This window comes from Apus apus, chromosome 3, assembly GCF_020740795.1.
Source record: "Apus apus isolate bApuApu2 chromosome 3, bApuApu2.pri.cur, whole genome shotgun sequence".
Taxonomy (NCBI): domain Eukaryota; kingdom Metazoa; phylum Chordata; class Aves; order Apodiformes; family Apodidae; genus Apus; species Apus apus.
The window spans coordinates 50,459,388-50,478,806 of record NC_067284.1 but is presented as its reverse complement, the minus strand read 5'-3'; the positions used below and the strand labels follow the sequence as shown (position 1 = coordinate 50,478,806).

The 19,419-nt window shown below is 39.8% G+C and overlaps 1 protein-coding gene across 4 annotated transcripts in view; it reads left to right on the top strand.

Annotated features, from left to right (window-relative positions):
- TASP1 (taspase 1) overlaps positions 1 to 19,419 on the top strand; it is a 91,021-nt gene that overhangs the window by 15,051 nt on the left and 56,551 nt on the right. For 2 of the 4 annotated variants that reach the window (XM_051613552.1, XM_051613553.1), the window contains exons 5-7: positions 624 to 744; positions 2,168 to 2,252; positions 8,273 to 8,352. In XM_051613552.1, coding sequence (XP_051469512.1) covers positions 624 to 744; positions 2,168 to 2,252; positions 8,273 to 8,352 — 286 coding nt within the window. The remainder of the gene's footprint in view (positions 1 to 623; positions 745 to 2,167; positions 2,253 to 8,272; positions 8,353 to 19,419) is intronic. The other 2 variants (XM_051613554.1, XM_051613555.1) reach the window with 2 other exon arrangements.

Genomic DNA, 19,419 nt, shown 5'->3' with positions numbered 1-19,419 from the left:
AATGATAAAATAGAAATTTTAAAGTGAATTCTTACTGGTGCTAATTACTTGACTGTCCTTATGCTAATGATAAAATAGAAATTTTAAAGTGAATTCTTACTGGTGCTAATTACTTCTTCTGCGAGCAGAGCTGCAATCATAGGCATAGAATGTTAAGGAAAGGTACAATTCTGTTTTGCTGTCGTGTCATGTTTAAGAGTTTCAAAGGTAGATGTGGTCTATGCAGTGATTATTAGATGTTACTTAAATAGATTGATGGGTTAGGGATCCAATGAAGTGTGTATTTTAGGGAAGGGAGGATGAGATTTTCACTCATGTTGAAAGGCTTTTGCTTGCATATAGGTGGTAATGTTAAATTGTTGGGTGATGTTTTTTTACCTGAGCACATTACTGCACTTGAGATATATTGCACCTTTTAGGGAGTCTGTGGCACCTGTTAAAGTATTGTGAGATGCCCTGTTCATGTTGCTGCTTTTTTGTTTGGTGTTGTGCGTGTGTGATATTAAAGTATTAGAATAAGAAAGTGCACTGCACCGAGATCTGTGTTGTCAGATTGGTTATACAAAGGTTTTGCTCTAGTCTGTTGTGGATATGGCCTTACAATGTTTTGTTCTTATTTTCAGGATTCTCCTTTTACCAATGCAGGATTGGGGTCTAACCTAAACCTTCTGGGTGAGATAGAATGTGATGCCAGTATAATGGATGGAAAGTCCTTAAATTTTGGAGCAGTTGGAGCACTGAGTGGTATGTTAACTATGTATTACAAAGCTAAGTACTGATTTAAGAGCAAAACCCAATTTTGTTCTTTATTCTTACTTTTGGGGAGGGGGGACAACATTGTAAATAGTGCCCTGTTTACATAAGTTCTGCCCCCTTTAAAAACAAGGAGGTCATTCTTCTTCCCTGAGACAGTTTTGTGCTGGTTTGCTTTGTGTGACATTGTCTTATTAGTTTACCTTATATTCAGAACAATCAGGTGATACTAAACAGCATTCTCAATGGGAGTGAGTTTTCTCAGTGAGTTAATAGAATGATAACTTGATAATAAAATGCAATTGTTAAAAAAACCCAAAAAACAAAACAACCAAACAAAACAGATTACAGTTACTTACTGGTATGCAGTTCTATTATAGCATCAATTGATCTTTTGGTCTCTTAGTTAAGTAGGTCAAATTAGGATCCTAAGGGACCAAAGTTTGGTTTCTAGAGTCAGATGCCTGTGCAGGGTGCTAGCCTGCAAACTGAAATCTCATGTATTTATGAGAGTGGGCTCAGCTGCTCTTCGTCAAGCTGTTTGCTTGGGACATAAGGTTTCTGTATACTGTAGATTTTTAAATTGAAATTTCTCTCACATGATCAGTTACATTTGGATTTATTTTGTGTGATCCAGTTAGAAGGTTAGATTGTTTGCATGTGGGATTTATTTAATCTGAGAACTAATGTACTTCTCTTTTTCTGTGTCTAGTTTTAGCTTTCAGTACAAAATATAGATATACAGTCTCAAATAGAGGTTGTTGAGGTTTTGTCATATGTGCATTGAACAGCCTTAACTGTTACTATTGAATAGCTTCTGACAACATTTCGAGCTTTGTTCTTTATCCTAGAATAGTTCTAAACCATGGTAATAACTTCCTCATGTAGATATAAAACTAAAATAAATAGTAAAATTAAGTGTTTCAAGGCTTGTTTGTTACAAAATGTATCCTTCTAACTATGGGGAAGGGGGAGAAATCTATGTCTGAATTCTGTAATTCCTGTTTTGGCTGGATAGATCCAAATGCAAGCTCTTTCCATCTTGAAAAAATAATGCTCAGAAACCATCTTTGGCCTGCAGAATACCACAGATCTAATTTGAGATTTCTGTGACAGGAGGTCACTCCTAATATTTCAATACAATTATTTTTCTTTTTTTATCCCCCTTTTCCTTTTTAAAAGGGATATGTGTGTGGATTAGAAGGCCTTGTCACCACTGATAGGACATGTGAAGTAAAAACAGATCAAGTTATTAGTAATGTGAAGCGTAACACCACAAGGTGTCTCTTAATGAATTGGCAAAGCCTTGGGAATTAAAGGAAGCTGACTTCCATTGTCCAAATGAACACTACCATGCTACCTGGAAAAATATTTTAATGTTTTGTTCCCATTTTTTGCTAATTTTTCTTTTCAGGAATCAAGAATCCAGTTTCAGTTGCAAATAGATTGTTATGTGAAGGGCAGAAGGGAAAACTCTCTGCTGGCAGAATTCCACCTTGGTAATTGCTTTGTTCTGCTTGACTTTACTTTGGTCTTTTGTGTCTACTGTTTACAATATTTGAAGGTTATATCTTATCCCAAGAAGGCTGGTGCTATTTTACGTACCAGCGATAGTTTGCCGTTAAAAAGATAAGCTTTGGTCTCTGATCTTGAGACATCTTGCACACTTAATGAAGTTGCAGGTAGAATGAAGTATTGTGAATAGATGGCAACAGAATTTTGTGATAATTTCTGTGTGTGTGATCATTTCCAGTTACACCATAATGAGTTCTTAATGTTTGTTACTGTAGCGTTTTGAAAAATCCCTAAATATATTAAGATTAAAATTAAATTCTACGGTCTTTGCCTTTGTCCACCTTTAAAAAGAGGCAACACAGTTTTAAATGGGTATATAAAAGGTGCCTACTGTGCTACCTTAGTGGCTTGATTTTGTAGTTATGGTGTGGAAATGTGCATTGTTTAGCCAAAATGGAAAGTTATTTGAAAGCTAGATTTAATAGCATTTACAATTGCAATGAAAACATGCACTCCTTTATTGAGATGAGTATAATAGATGGAAGAGGTAAATATTAAATGCATAACAACCTTAAATATTGTTGCATCATTTTGGAAAGAATCTGAGAAACTTGTCTGAAATACTTGCTCTTAAAACCATATTATTTTCATTAGTAATATAAATTGGCAAGTAGAGAACTTGAGTGATCCATTCATATTGATTGCTATCCTCAGTTATCATACGTGTTGCAGAAATTTGCTGCCGTTTGCTAACTGGTGGGTTGTATTACTCTGTTTTTGCAGAGGTATTAAACTAACAGTTAAAAATATGCATATTTTGATTCATAAATTTTACTTATCATGTTATTCTTAGTCTGTAAAATTATCCAAATACTCTGTATCTGGATAGTGTAACAAGCCAATTTAAACAGTGAGGAAAAGCACTATTTCAGTGTCATGTCATGCTGGAAAGGAAGGTCATAGGTCAAAAAAAGCCACCCTGAAGCCAAACTATCAACAATCCAATTTTTTCATTTAAAACTCTGTTCTTAATTGAAGAAAGTTAGTGGGATAACTCCTTTTTTTTAAAAAAAGGAGAAGTTTCCTAAGGAATAGAAACTTGAATTTCAATGGGTGTTAGCAGCTGACTTCTTTAGATGTCAGGAAGAAGTGGCTCTGAGCTGAGCTGTATTAAAGACAGTGTCAAATGAGGTGTTGGTTTTTTTTGGTGATCTAGAACCTGGCACTGAAGTGAGCTACAAGAGCAAGCACTTGTGGTTTTATTTTGTCTTGTATCATCAGTGTTTTCTCTGAATTGTTGTAAGGAGGAGCACTTGGGCACTTTAGCATGTTTGCTGTAACTTCCTGACCTAGTTTATGCTGCTATTATTTTAAAAGTAACTGAATGGAAAACAAACTGTATCCTCTAGTCCTCAAAGGACAAGACTAAGTCTTTCAAACGCTGTGCAAGATCTTGTTTAGCAGATGCTTTTAAAGACAGGGAAGTTCAACCTCTAGAGGTGACGGGTGAGCTGTCTTTGGAACCAACGCATAGAATTTGTTGTGCAAATGTTGTGGACCTGAGTTACCTTCATTTTATTTTCCCCATTCTAAATTTTGAAACCATATTTTAGTAGAGCAAATTAGTATATTCTCCTGTACATAAAGGGCATCCCAAGTCCAGAATGAAAGAGCCCATGTTCATTGTAGGTGATGACTATTAACAATTTCATGCCTTGCCTTTCTGATTTGGCATGTTATGTGGCTGAAATGCATTCCTGCACAAGCCGGGTGCATGCATGCATGCATGCATATATATATATATATATATATATATATATTCAAATTATCAAAGCCAGCTGTATTTTCACATTCCTACCAAGTGTCAGGATTTTTTTATTTTTCAATATATGCAAGTTGCATCTTGTTTCTCATGGACATAGAGCGTATTGGGGCATTTTCCATATACTGGTTAGCATAAGAACTTTTCTTGTTAAGGAAATCTAGTGGTAGAAACTGTTTCTATAGGATGATCTAATCCAGCTTCATTTCTTCTGTCAATAATGTTTGGCACATGACCATACAAGAAAAATTCAGGAACTGTGAGATTAGTAAAAGTGGCATTATGGATATTCTTGTCTATAAAAGACCACTTGGAGGCAGTTAGTTTGGCTTGTTTACCCCTGTTTGGCACCCATTTTTATGGTGACAGTTCAAAATCAATTCAAAGTTGTATATTTCTAATTTTCACTAGCAGAAATTCTAATGAGTGTGAGTTAATTTATTCTGAAATTGTATTTATTGGGAAGGAATGGTTGAGTGTCCTAACTGATGTATCCAATTTGCTGGAAAATGCTCTGTAGACTCTCATTCTGGATCAATACCTTGCAGTCTTGTTGAAAACACAGAATCCCATTATCCAAATTAAAATTTTAAAAGTTTAAAGTAAAGAATCCCTGAATGTATGAGTGCATTTTCTGAAACTTCTAAGGTCCTTGCAGCTTTCTGTCATATTTTATTCAGCTTGATGTTGTTAGGATTTTCTCTGCCTGTGTATGCAAGAACAGAAAATACTGAGCCTGTAAATGCTGCATAACATCATGTAAGATATTCCTGTTCATTGTATAACTTTAGAAAAGAAAACACTTATAATTATACAGTTACATATTGGATGGATCTTTGCAAGTGGTTTTCAGTCCACTGAATAATAGATGAGATGTTTTATAGTAATAAGTTTGATTTTTTTTTTTCTGTTTCCTATGCTGAAACCTTGACCATCCTAAAGGAAAAGACTTACTTACATCTGTTTGCTGTTAAATGTGTTTGTACAATCCTGCAATTCTTACATATCTACACCTAAATGTTTCCTTTCTTAGAGCTCCTTATTTAAGTTCATGTTTGTATCCCTTTTTCAGCATTAATAGTACTCCAGATGGGAAAGAATCCCTTCTTAGGGTTGTGGGTTTTTTTTCCCCTTTGGGTATACGGGAATTTGTAATTGCTTCAGTGTTACAGTACTGTAGGCAGGATTATGTACGTTGGGTAACTTTTAGGGCACTGTGTAGTCAAGACGGTGCCTACAGTGAAGACCTGCATCACCTTTTATTTCTGTTCTATGTTTCTGCAGAACAGTTACTTCTTTATAACTGTGGTTTCAAAGCGGTCGCTGCATTTTATAATATGTGTTACAAAGTGAGCTTTGTTATGTTCAGGTTCGCCTTGACCACTTAAATGAATCCAGCCTTCTTCTGCCACTTGGTGTGGCCTGTCTCCCTACAGCAAATAGCACCAGGATAACCATGTTCTTGGAAAAAATTGCCTAAAAAGTGTCCATTTTTAGGGACTTTTGTTTTAATTTTCTGTTAAGATGGTGTAGTTTGCCTTGAACTAGAAAGTGCATCCAAGCATTCGCTTCTTGCTGGGAGGATGTTTCTCGTCTTCTGTGTGTTTTGAGCCTGTGACAACTACATTGTATACTTCATTTGATGTATTTGCAAGAAATATCTTTTTATCTTGTTTGCACAGAACCAACTTTTGGAGTAGCAGAGCACAAACTCATTCATCCTTTGTTTTTGGGGTTTTTCACCTCTTTGGAAAACTGTATTTTGAATTACCTTAAAGGCATTTGAGACTTGGTGGGATTTTGGCTGCTTTCTATTGCCCATTGGGTTTATTCCCTATTTTCCCTCTTCCAATAAATCAAGCTCCATGGTAGCTGTTGAGAAGAAGTTTTGGTTTTATGTCTGCTTCAAGTATTGTCATGTTGCCTGCTGCAGCTTTTCTGCATGGCTACATGGATGGTGCTTAGAGCAACTAAAGCAGTTCCCTAGTGCCAGACTGCTGGTTCCCACCTCTCTCCACCTTCTCATCTGTGACTGGTACAACTATGTGTGTGGCTGTGTGCTCTACTGGACCATGGAACTTTATTTTTGGGGTGATGTAAAGACTGTTTAGTGTTGCTTAGACTATGCATATTTACTACCTGCAGAATGAATTCATGCTGTATGACCTGTAGGAGTCTCTTACCAACTAATTCTGTATCAACTTGTAGGAAACACAGTAGAGGTAGCACAGACAACAAAGCACTGAGACCCTGCTTTTTGTGGGGTTTTTTTGTGAACTGTTTATTTTAACTTTTCTGTCATTATGCTGTCTTTTCGTGACATCTGGACAAAGAAGTTTTAAAAAGGTGGATGATCTCTGTGGTATTATAATTATATAATTAGATGTCAGCAGGAGGTGTCCACTTCAACTAGTCTAACCATTGTTTGGGAGCAGAATTAGAAAATAATTTGTACTCATCTTGTAGGAGAGAGGGAGATCTAAGAATTAAGGACTCAGGTGTGAGTAAAGTAAAAGTCACATCACATAAGTTTCAAGTCATTCTGGAGTGCTTTTTTTGAGCTCTTCATAAATACTAGTGACCGGTTTTAAGTATTAAAAAAAATCGATTGTGAGATTGCTTGTAAAATGCAGTATTTCTGACTGATCTGTGCTATTCAAGTTATGATGTATAAAATGCGTAATATTGAAGCTAGGTACTTCCTCCACATACCCTTCCCCTCTGTATTTTTGTTTTTGTTTTTTAACAGGAGGTGTTTATTTGCTTCCTGAGGATCTAGTGTTGATATACAATTTTTCTTTTAAAGACCAAAACCTTCTTGTAGTCAATAGAGAATACTATTTCATTAGATTTGGCTATAGTTTATATTACTTTCTTATGTTAAGCAAACAGACAGGTTGTTTCTTGATCACTAGCTTACCAAATAGGTGATGCTGGAGTTCTCCCAAAATACCCGATAACTTACTCTACAATATCTTGCTACATCACCTTTATCTGTTGCTGCACTAACGATGGGAGTAAAATATCTATTTAACAGTTAAAATTCTCATCTACATAAACTTTTTTTTGGAGACTTTTGCAAGAAAAAACTGGACACACCTCTTATATTGGTTAAGTCATAGAGAAGATAGAGAGTACTACCTCAAAGTGAGAGCTGCAGGTGTCAGATATAACGCTGTGAAGTGTTACATCACAGCATTAATGCCAACATACGTACTATATCAATAATTTTCTCAGAAATTGTAGTACTGTGTAGCCCCAGGGACTTCTTTGTAGCTGACCTAACTTGTTTACCCTCATATTTAAAATTCTGGTATTCCTGTAAAGCTTTTTGAAATTGCTTTAGTTGCTCAGTCTTTACTTCTCGTGTCCATTAGGTGGTTGTTTCATTCTCATTTAAAAAGGGAGAGATGAAGTTAAGATTGGAAATTGTCCTTTATTGTGTTGCTGTTGTTGGTAGTGATGTGCAGCAGCTTTCTGAAAATGTGTGATTTCTAACTGCCACGTTTTCAGGGAATCAGATTGATTTATTTCAGGAGAAACAGCATAGGTAACTGAAGTTATCTATCTACCCCAAAAGTTACCTTGTCACAGTTAGCGCATACTGTCTCACTACTGTAAAATGTTCAGTACTGACTAGAAAATAACTTCTCAAACTGTTGGGTTTATTTTGCAAATATACAAAAATTTAGTAGACTTGATTAATTTCCAAATGCTTGATGAAATTCCATGAAATAGACCTCTATCCTTCTAAATAAGTCTTATTTTTAGCTTGTGTTATACTTCTCAAAGGACTTCTTGATATTCCTGTGGCATTGGCTGGCTTTACTGGAAAAAGCTTACTATTCTCACCTCATTTATCCCATGTTGCTGGTCTTCAGGATCTTACTAAGTTGTTACAGAGAGCAAGGCTCTAGACAGCTTTGTCCTGTTTTAGCTGCAAGTAAAAGCTGGTGCTATTTGGTAATTAATTACGTATTTTTATCCGACGCTAGATGTCACAGCTGCGTAGTCTTTTAATGAAATTACATAAGTTTGCCAAATGTAATTATAGCTGACATTCTGTGAAATGTAGACAGCTAACAATTTTAAAATTACCAAAACAAATAGAAAAAAAATAATTGCAAGAAAAGGGGGATCGTTATATGGTTTTGTTTAAATTCCCTCTTCTGTGTCTCCTAGCTTTTTAGTTGGTGAAGGAGCTTACAGATGGGCAGTTGATCACGGGATACCAGCATGTCCTCCAGGTATCATGGCTACAAGTGAGTAAACTGGTGGTGTCAGTAGGAAGAACAGGACAGAGTAATTTTAAATGGTGCCTTGTATTTTGAAGTGTACATCACTTCACAGTTTTAAACATTTAACTAGCTTGTGGTATTTTGGTATATAAGGATGGTTTAAGTTTACTAATTTTCTATGAAGTATTTAAATAGAAAAATTATATTCTATTACTTCAGCTGCTTTTTAGCATCTTTTTTTAGCATCTGATTCAAGTGAATTTGGATTAAATCCAGTGAAAAGGTTTTGGTGGGTTTTTTTAATGGAAATGTAGACTCTTTAATAGCTCAGTCCTGTAGGTCTCCAGCTCTGGTCCATCTTGAACCCTAAAAGCACCAACTAGCCGTGTATCTAAATAAAGCAGGTGCCAGTTTGACTCTCAGACTCTACAGTTACACCCATCTGTGAGTCTTTAAGGTCCTGAAATGTTCTGGTCTAAACAGGTTGTCAAATGAATTTGTCTCTTATTTTTTAACCTAGGTGGGCTGTGCTTCATCTAATAAAGATGAATAACCCAGACCCAGAAAATGGACTTGGATTATACTATGTACTAGCAGTAGTCAGTTCACTTACAACAACTATTTTTTAAAATAAAAGAAGCCATTATGTTCCATTGATATACCATCTATAAACTAGGCCAGAAATTAGTGCACTTACCCATGGAACAGAGGATGAAATTCCCCTTCCTTTTCTTCAATCCCTCTTCCCTTTGGAAAATGCTGTTACTCGTAGTCTGTAGTTTGCTATAGGTGAAAGCATGCCCTGTGTTTCCTTTTGAAGTTATGCAGGAAAGCAATCAGAGGTCATTGTCTAAAGAAGGAGAACAAAGAAGATTACAGAGTGTTTCCTGATTTTACAGCAAACAGTATTACTGCGTAAAATATATCAGTAGTCCCTAAGGAGAGATTGAAACCCAGAGCTCCTGTTAGGGCTTTAATTTTGTCTACTTTCGAATGTAGATAAATATCCAGAAATGGCAGTTCAAAGGTGCTAGCACTCAATGCTTAAATGTAACCCCTGAAACAGTGGCAGCATTTTTCTTGATCATGCCAGTTTTAATACACACTCATGATGCATTTCATTTTGAACAGAAAGTTTTGATTTACAGTTCCATGTTATGGAAATTTTTGCCCTGTCTATCTGCTGTCCAAAACAGCATTTGCAAAACAACTTTTGGGTTCAGCTAAGCACAACTCCTTTATTTCTGTGGCTCTAGAAAGAGTAAAGACACTTAAAGATTAGGGTTTTTTTTAGTGTTGTTTGTTTGGTTTTTTTTTAAGAAAAAGTAGTTGTTGCATAGGTTTCTTGACTAATTCTGTTTGTATGTGCAAAAGTTCCCCTGGTTTCTAGTAGCAGTGTGTTTCTGCTTTGACAGATATTATTAGCTTGTCACATTAGTTGCCAGATAACATCTTACTAGCAAAAATGTACTCTAGTCAGAGCAAATCTACATGTTATGGCTTAAAAATAAGGATAACCACTTGTACTTTGGTTTACCTAACCCAGACTATGAATTTACATTGGAGAGAAACATCAGAAGAATTATCCCAGCCAATATGTTTTCATAAGCCTGCTCCAAAACACCAGTGAATTCTTCTTGTCTCCTCAGTACATTCAGCATACTTCTACTTAGCAAAATAATTTGTATTAAAATAATTAAAACAACCTGGATTGGGAAGTTAATCCTATTGCAAAGTCAATGGAGAAATGCCATTGCTGTTGCAATGTCAGTGAAAAAAAACAACTGATACTCAAGTTGCCAGCCCGTTCCCACTCCCCACACCTTGTGCTTGAGCCATTGCACAGGTTGGACCTGCTCTAGGAATGAACTGGTCCTGTGAAACAGGCTGTGACTGTTAAGACTTGAGTGTAGACTATGTACATGTTTTGCTGGTAGAGTGATTTTAGATTAGGGTATGTGAAGGATAATGCTGAAAAAATCAATGGCAGTGGCTGCTTCAATCAGATATTCTTTGTAATGCTGAGCAGATTACCAAAAACTGAATTCTTCACATATGTTCTGTAATTCTGTTGCTTGACCTTGACATAAATTATAGTCTCTAAGTGGATTTACAGGGAAAGGGTATTTGTCTATTATAGTCTTGTGCTTCAGTTTCCTTTCCAAAAAAGATGAGAAGGCAGTGTCTGCTATTGAAGTACCTAAAATGGACATGTAGGAAAACTATACTAGCTTGTGTTAAGACTTCATTATTAGGCATTCTAAGAAGCATTTGGGAGAAGATTCCTTGAGCAACTTAAAAGTTGTCTTTTTTCCTAAGATTTGAGTACACTTAATTTTGCAGTATAATCATTAATGGTAGTATATCTGTTTGGTGTGGGTTTTTTTTCCTTTTCTTTAAAAAACACAAGAAATAGCAAACAAAACTGAAAAATCAGTTCCAGAAAATGTTATCCTGATTTCCATAGTGGTCCTTAGCAAAGTTCATCTTGTCACATGTAGACTTCTGGTCAGTGAGACTGGAAAGTGTAACCATTGACAGCATGTGTGCCAACATAGGATTGCTATAGCTGAAAATAAATTGGAAGCTGTCTCACAGGTAACATGTAAGAAAGCCAAAACAGTTTTTTCCAATGTTACCAGCAGAGGGACAGTTAGATGTGCTTAAGAAGCAGTGAAAGTGAATGCCGTTTTTAAGCAACCACAAAAGATCTCATCTGAGGCAAACTATTGCATTAAATATTGTGACAAATTTAAAATAAAATGAGATTTTTTGATTATAAAGTCCAACAAGGCCAAGTGCAAGGTTCTGCACTTGAACTGTAGCAGACCCAAGCAAAAATACAGGCTGGGTGGAGAACGGATCGAAAACGGTCCAGAGGAGGACTTAGGTGTGATGGTGGATGAGAAGCTCAACGTGCATGGGCAATGTGCATTTGCAGCCCAGAAAGCCAGCTGTGTCCTGGGCTGCATCAAAAGCAGCCTGGCCAGTAGGTTGAGGGAGGTGATTTTCCCCCTTTACTCAGCTCTCATGAGACTCTACCTGGAGTACTGTGTCCAGTTCTTGAGTCCCCAACTTAAGAAGGACATGGAGCTCCTGGAGAAAGTCCAGAGGAGGACCATGAAGATGATCAAAGGGCTAGAGCACCTCTGCTATGAAGACAGGGTGAGAGAGTTTGGGCTGTTTAGCTTGGAGAAGAGAGCTCTGAGGGGACATTATAGTGGCCTTCCAGTACCTGAAGCGGGCCTACAGGAAAGCTGGGGAGGGACTTTTAACAAGGGTTTGTAGTGAGAGGACAAGGGGTAATGGCTTTAAACTGTAAGAGGGGAGATTTAGGTTTAGATTCTTTAGTGTGAGGGTGATGAGACACTGGGACAGGCTGCCCAGGGAAGTTGTTGAAGCCCTGTCCCTGGAAGTGTTCAAGGCCAGGTTGGATGGGGCTCTGAGCAACCTGATCTAGTGGGAGGTGTCCCTGCCTGTGCAGGGGGGTTGGAGCTAGATGATCTCTAAGGTCCCTTCCAACTCTAACCATTGAATGATTCTATGATGATTCTATTATTATGGTTGCTACAATTACTATGATAAAGTTTGTGTGGAGAGTTGGAGTTAAATTAACGTGAAATTACGTGACTATTGAATGAGCAGGAAGGCTGACGTGGCAGGGGGTGTGGCTGAGAACCGCGGCAAGGTTTAAAAGCAGCCATCTCGGCAGCTCCCTCAGAGCACGCGGCAGCGGTGAGAGCGCAGAGCGGCAGCGGCCGGCACAGGAAGTGAAGTGGCGCGAGGGCAGGGGGAGAGCGGCGTGAGTGGAGGCAGGAAGCAGAGAACACCAGTAAATTTCTCTAGCATGGTGGCAACACGCCCTAAAACTGTATTGAAGAAGGATATGGGAACTCAGACGGAGGTTCTGAGCAGGCACGCAGCCGTGCAGGTCTCTGGCTGCAGCGAGTGCCTGAGCCTGGCACTGGTGCCAGAGGGAGCCAGTGGCACCGCGTGTGTGCGGTGCGAGCAAATCGATGATCTCCTCAGGCAGGTGGTTAGACTGACAGAGGAGGTTGAAAGACTGAGAATTATCAGAGAATGTGAGAACGAAATAGATTGGTGGAGTCAAACCCTGAGGCAAGGGCAGGAGGAAGAGATGCTAGAACAAGTGATGGATCCCCTCCCCTCCTGTTCTCAGGCAGAAGGAGAGAACTTTAGGAACATGGAGGAATGGAGGGAGGTCCGTCCTCGGAGAGGCAAGAAAAAAACCCTCCCAACTCCGTCCATCCTCCGAATTGCCCTTGAAGAATAGGTACAAGGTCTTGGAACTTCAGGGAAAGGAAAATGAAGCTGGAGTGACAGATTTGTCTAGTGAACCGCCTATGACTTGTCACTCAGCTCCACGACTTAGGACTTCAACTAAGAAGGAAAGGAGGGTAATTGTGGTGGGTGACTCCCTTCTGAGGGGAACAGAAGGGCCCATCTGTAGACCTGACCCATCCCGCAGGGAGGTCTGCTGCCTCCCTGGGGCTCGCATTAGAGATGTTAAAAGGAAACTCTCTAGTATGGTAAATCCATCTGATTACTACCCACTGCTGATTTTTCAGGTTGGCAGTGACGAAATTACTACAAGAAATGTAAGGGCAATGAAGAGAGACTTCAGGGCCCTGGGACGGCTAGTTAGGGGGTCTGGAGCACAAGTCGTGTTTGCCTCCATACCTCCTGCAAGAATGGGTGGAGAGATAAGCAGGAAGAGTTTAATGATGAACGAATGGCTAAGAGACTGGTGCCAAAGGCAGGGCTTTGGCTTTTTTGATCATGGGCTGCTCTATGAGACACCTGACCTGATGGTGGCAGGCGGGATGCACCTGTCCCAGAGGGGGAAAAGGCTTTTGGGGCAGGACTTAGCAGGGCTCATTGAGAGAGCTTTAAACTAGATGTGAAGGGGGAAGGGGAGAAAACTGGGTCTGTTAGGGACAAGCCCAAGAGGAACATACCAGGGCCTGTAGGAGGATGGGCTAAGGAGGATTTAGTCCCACCGATGTGCTCTACTTGCTTCCTGAAATGCCTGTACACCAATGCACACAGCATGGGGAATAAACAGGAAGAGTTAGAGGTCTGTGTGCGGTCTAAGGGTTATGATCTGGTAGCAATAACAGAGACATGGTGGGACAGCTCACACAACTGGAATGTGGCCATGGATGGCTATGTGCTTTTTAGGAAAGATAGGGTGGGGAAGCGAGGTGGTGGAGTTGCTCTTTATGTGAGAGAGCAACTAGAATGTATTGAGTTTTGTACAGGGGCTGATGAGGGGCGAGTTGAAATTCTGTGGGTAAGAATTAAAGGACAGGGTAGTATGGGTGACACAGTTGTGGGGGTCTACTACAGACCTCCTGATCAAGATGAGGAAGTTGATGAGGCTTTCTACAGGCAGCTGAAAGCAGCCTCACAACTGCAGTCCTTGGTCCTCATGGGAGATTTTAACTATCCTGATATCTGCTGGAAGACTTATACAGCCAGCCTTTCACAGTCTAGGAGGTTCCTCCAATGCATTGATGACAACTTCTTAATGCAAATGGTGGATGAGCCGACTAGAAGAGGAGCGCTGCTGGATCTTGTGCTCACCAACAAGGAGGGCCTTATTGAAGCAGTGGTGGTCAATGGCAACCTTGGCTGCAGTGACCATGAGATGGTGGAGTTCAGGATCCTGTGTGGGAGGAACAGAATTTCCAGCAGGACCAGAACCCTGGACTTCCACAGAGCAAACTTCGGCCTCCTCAACCAATTGTTAAGGGAAGTCCCATGGGACAGAGTGCTAGAAGGTAAAGGGGCTCAAGATAGCTGGACAATATTCAAGGACCACTTCTTGCAAGCACAGCATCAGTGTGTCCCAATGGGTAGAAAATCTAGTAAGGGAGCTAGGAGACCAGCGTGGTTAAAAAAGGAACTGCTGGGCAAACTCAAGTGGAAGAGGAAAATCTATAGATCATGGAAGGAGGGACTGATCACTTGGGAGGAATATAGGAATGTTGTCAGGGAATGTAGGGAGGCAACTAGGAAAGCTAAGGCCTCCTTGGAACTTAACCTTGCAAGTCGGGTTAAGGACAGTAGAAAGGGCTTTTTCAAATACATAGCCAACAAAGCTAATACCAGAGGCAATATAGGCCCACTGCTGAATGAGGTGGGTGCCCTGGTGACAGAGGATATGAAGAAGGCAGAGGTGCTGAATGCCTTCTTTGCCTCTGTCTTTACTCCTGCAGGCTTTTCCCATGAGCCCCAGATTCATATAACCCCAGAAGTAGTCAAGATAGGTGAGGACATAGTAGATGAGGATTGGGTTAGGGATCAGTTGCATAATCTGGACATCCATAAATCGATGGGTCCGGATGAAATGCATCCAAGAGTGCTGAGGGAGCTGGCGGAGGTCATTGCTAGTCCACTCTCCATCATCTTTGGTAAGTCATGGGTAACTGGAGAGGTGCCTGAGGACTGGAGGATAGCAAACGTCACTCCAGTCTACAAGAAGGGCAAGAAGGAGGACCCGGGTAACCATAGACCGGTCAGCCTCACCTCCATCCCTGGAAAGGTAATGGAACAACTTGTCCTTGGCACTATCTCTAGACATATCAAGGAGATGGGGGTCATCAAGAGCAGTCAACATGGTTTTACCAAGGGTAAGTCATGTTTGACTAACCTTATAGCCTTCTATGAGGAAATTACTAGGTGGATAGATGATGGTAGAGCGGTAGATGTGGTCTATCTTGATTTCAGTAAAGCATTTGACACCGTCTCCCACAGCATCCTTGTAGATAAGTTGATCAAGTATGGGTTTGATGATCAGGCAGTGAGGTGGATCAAGAACTGGTTGAAAGGAAGAAGTCAGAGAGTTGTAGTCAATGGGGCAGAATCTAGTTGGAGGCCTGTGACTAGTGGAGTCCCTCAGGGGTCGGTACTGGGACCGGTGTTGTTCAATATCTTCATCAACGACCTGGATGAGGGCACAGAATGTACCCTCAGCAAGTTTGCTGATGACACCAAGCTGGGAGGAGTGGCTGACACACCAGAAGGCTGTGCTGCCATTCAGAGAGACTTAGACAGGCTGGAGACTTGGGCGGGGAAAAACCTGATGAAGTTTAACAAGAGCAAGTGTAGAGTTTTGCATTTGGGGAAGAAAAACGCCATGCACCAGTACAGGTTGGGGGCTGACCTGCTGGAGAGCAGTGTAGGTGAAAGGGACCTGGGGGTCATGGTAGACAGGAGGATGACCATGAGTCAGCAGTGTGCCCTTGTGGCTAAGAAGGCCAATGGCATCCTGGGGTGTATTAGAAAGGGTGTGGTTAGTAGGTCAAGAGAGGTTCTCCTCCCCCTCTATTCTGCATTGGTGAGGCCGCATCTGGAATATTGTGTCCAGTTCTGGGCCCCTCAGTTCAAGAAGGACAGGGAAGTGCTTGAAAGAGTCCAGCACAGAGCCACAAGGATGATTAAGGGAGTGGAACATCTCCCTTATGAGGAAAGGCTGAGGGAGCTGGGTCTCTTTAGTTTGGAGAAAAGGAGACTGAGGGGGGACCTCATCAATGTTTACAAATATGTAAAGGGTGAGTGTCAAGACGATGGAGTTAAGCTTTTTTCAGTGAAGACCAGTGATAGGACAAGGAGTAATGGATACAAGTTGGAGCATAGGAGGTTTAAGAGGAGTATCAGGAAAAATTTTTTTACTGTAAGAGTGACAGAGCACTGGAACAGGCTGCCCAGAGAGGTTGTGGAGTCTCCTTCGCTGGAGACATTCAAAACCCGCCTGGATGCCTTCCTGTGTGATGTACTCTAGGTGACCCTGCTCTGGCAGGGGAGTTGGACTAGATGATCTTTCGAGGTCCCTTCCAACCCCTAGGATTCTATGATTCTATGATTCTATGACTCTGTAAAATGGAGAACTGAGGTAATTGCCAACCATCAGGCAACTGTGTTTAATAACTTAATTGCAAAAACCCAAACCTAACCCCCCCAAAACCCATAAATGCAGATCTTAGACATGTACTTGCAGTAACTATTAGCAGGGAAAACTAGGTGCATATGTTTTATCTGTGCTGCACATGGAAAATATATCCTTAAAGTCGCATTTTTCCGTCTCCCTTTTCCCAGACCTGGGATGGTGAATGTTATACTTGCTTCAAGGCTTGGGGCTTGTGTGGTTGGTTTTGCACGGATGGAGCTCCCTGTACGATCACTTAGAAAGTTGCATGGTCAGCTTTGTGTTCACACTCAATAATTCTCTCAGAACTATCACAAGTATCTAAGCGCCAACGATGTCTTAAACCATGTTGCTTGTTGAACTACATCAAGGTTACATCAAGGCTCACCTGCTTTGTCTTCTTTTGTTTGCCAAGTGTATGAGGAAATGGGATTTCTACTATTTGTAGAAATCTGGTAGCTTTCCTGTGTAATGTGTTTTGGGTTTTGTTTTTTTTTTTTTAAAAATACAAAACCCAAACACCTGAAATGTGATCTGCCTGTATCGCCTACAGTCTGCAAGGGAACTGAATGTATTAATTCCTGCCCATAATAGAGCTTAATTCCTGCTAATACTACAGCCCATACTAGCTTATGCTAGAGTTCTGTTACCCTGTGCTAGGGAGACTGCTTTAAAAGTGTAATCAAAGTGTAATTACACTTTAGAAATACTAATCTATGGTATCATGCAGCCTCTTATAAATTTAAAAAATGTACTTTAAACATGTAATGTAAATTTGAGGTACATCTTCAACTGTCAATACCTGTGCCTGCCCTAGTAATAACTGAAACACTTTTATCTGAATTTTTCAGCTCAGTGTAGAGCAGATGCAAAGTAGTTGATTTGACAGATAGTGTGGTGTAAGACAGCATATTGCAATTGTTTACAGTGTTGAAAGGGAAAGAGAAGGAAGGTAATTACTCATGCAGCAAGCTTGTACGTCTAACTCTAGCATGTGAAAGTGACCATAAGTGCTTCTGTAAGTTATATAAGAACAAAATCAGCTGCAGTGGATCTACATAGCCGGATAGCTGGAATCCAAGAGTAGCCACAAATGATACTTAAGAAAAAATGTAAGAACAGAGCAAATATATGCTTCCCTTTCCCTACCCCATTTGCTATCCCAGACTCAGTCATGACTGTACCTGCATACATGGAGGTGATCAGTGGCATTTTATGCCGTGAAATTTTGTTTCCTCTGGAGCCCATATTAATTTTTAGCATCTGCAAAAACCTTTACAGCCATGGGTTGTTTGAAGCACTGCCTCTTTTTCATTACTTTGATACTTGCTGTATAAAATCTGCTGGTTTATATTCAGGTCACTACTTGAAATTCTTCTTCAGTCAAGTCTTCTTATTACCTTGAATAACTTAGTGTCATCAGTAAAATCACATCGTGTTGAACAGAGTAAGTGGTACTCTAGGTGGGTTTGGCATTGCACTTGTAACAGGCCATTTATTTACTTGTACTTCACATTTTTATCCAATTTTGTGTGTGCAAGGAAATTCCCATTTTATCTTCTGGCTGCTTAGGTTCTCAAATGAGGGACAATCTTATATAGATAAGTGTCATGCAGATTGTCATACTTCTAGTGGCACCATATGTCTCGCTGTCCACCAGTATTGTCTACCTAGTCTGCCTTTCTTCCAGACCCAAAAACTTCCAGTTCTCTACTTCACTGTTACTGCATTAAAACATTGGCCGTATTGCTGGAACTGTGCTACTAATTTCAGGCAGTGGCTCAAAGCAGTGGCTTCAACCATGTTTTGTTCCTTGGTTTTTAGCATGAGAATGAAAGAGATCTGGAGAGAAACTTAAGGGCTTGGAGGATTTGATTATTGGGTAATCTGAATACATATCTGGTTTTAGGAAACTAAGGGATAGCTCTCAGAAGATGCTTGCCTTTTGACAGTAAAAGTTGCTACCTCTGTTTGATAACATATAAAGGAAATGAACTCTCATAAGTGCATGCTTTTCACTGGCAATTAAAAAAAGGGGGGGAAAAAAAAGCCAGACATTATGTAAATCCTCTCTGGAACTGGACATAATACTGTGGGTTCATTTGCAGTTCTGAAATCTGAACAGCTAAGTGCAGCCAATAGAATGGCTGTAAGTTAAAGTTGGGCTAAAGTACCCAGAAGATGTCTGAGTCTTCCAGGGACTTGGAACAGCTGTTAGATAGAAAAAGAGATTTATTCCAGGAATTAGTAAGAAATGGTATGTCCAGCAGCAGTTTGCCCTTAGGTCTTGTTATGAAGAACAGATCTATAGAGTAGTGCTCTCAGAAAGATAGGTTGGTTTTTCTTCATATGCTTTTGGTGCTGATTGTGGGTTTTTTCCATTCGTGTTTCTATCTCTGTCAAAGTATGGCAGCATGGGAAGTAGCACTAGTAGTCTTTGGTCCCAAGACAAGCATAACTGGTGTTAATTTGTCATTTAAATTAGCTTTGTTAGATGGCACAAATTAAAACAAATTTAATTTATCTTAGCAATTGCTCAAGAGAATTCTTCACTAGGTCATTTTAATTCCTGTGGGTTAACTAATTTGCTGGTATATTCCTTTTTCATTCACTTCGCTCTAATGGTGGCATTCTCTTTTAGTATTGAATAAAAAGATAAAGTGTAGAAAGTTCTCTGTTCTGTTTCTTTCCATTGACTCTAAGAATGTCTGCCAGGGGGTGCTGTATGATTGGCCAGAGCTCGATCTGTACTCCAAAGATGTAAAAAATATTCTTTGACTTTTCTTAGTATTTTCAATTTACAGTTTACTTTTAAACAAGGATTGCTGAACAGTCATAGGTTGCATAATAGTTTGTTATGACTGTAATAGAAACATTGGATTTTGTTTTTGTGCTCCCAGCTTGCTCTTCCACCACTTTAAATAAGAAGGTTTGAGTCCTGTCTAGAACTTGATTTGTGATTTAGTTGTGTTAGAAATTTGTATTTAACTTCTATTTGTCAAATAAATTGTTCACTTAATTTTATTTCTTTTTACCTAGCCTGAAAATATGTAGGGCAATAGAAGTGGCGTATAACAGCATGGGAATTTTAAGGAAACATTGGCTTTTTACTAAAACCTTTCTGCATTAATTTTAGACAA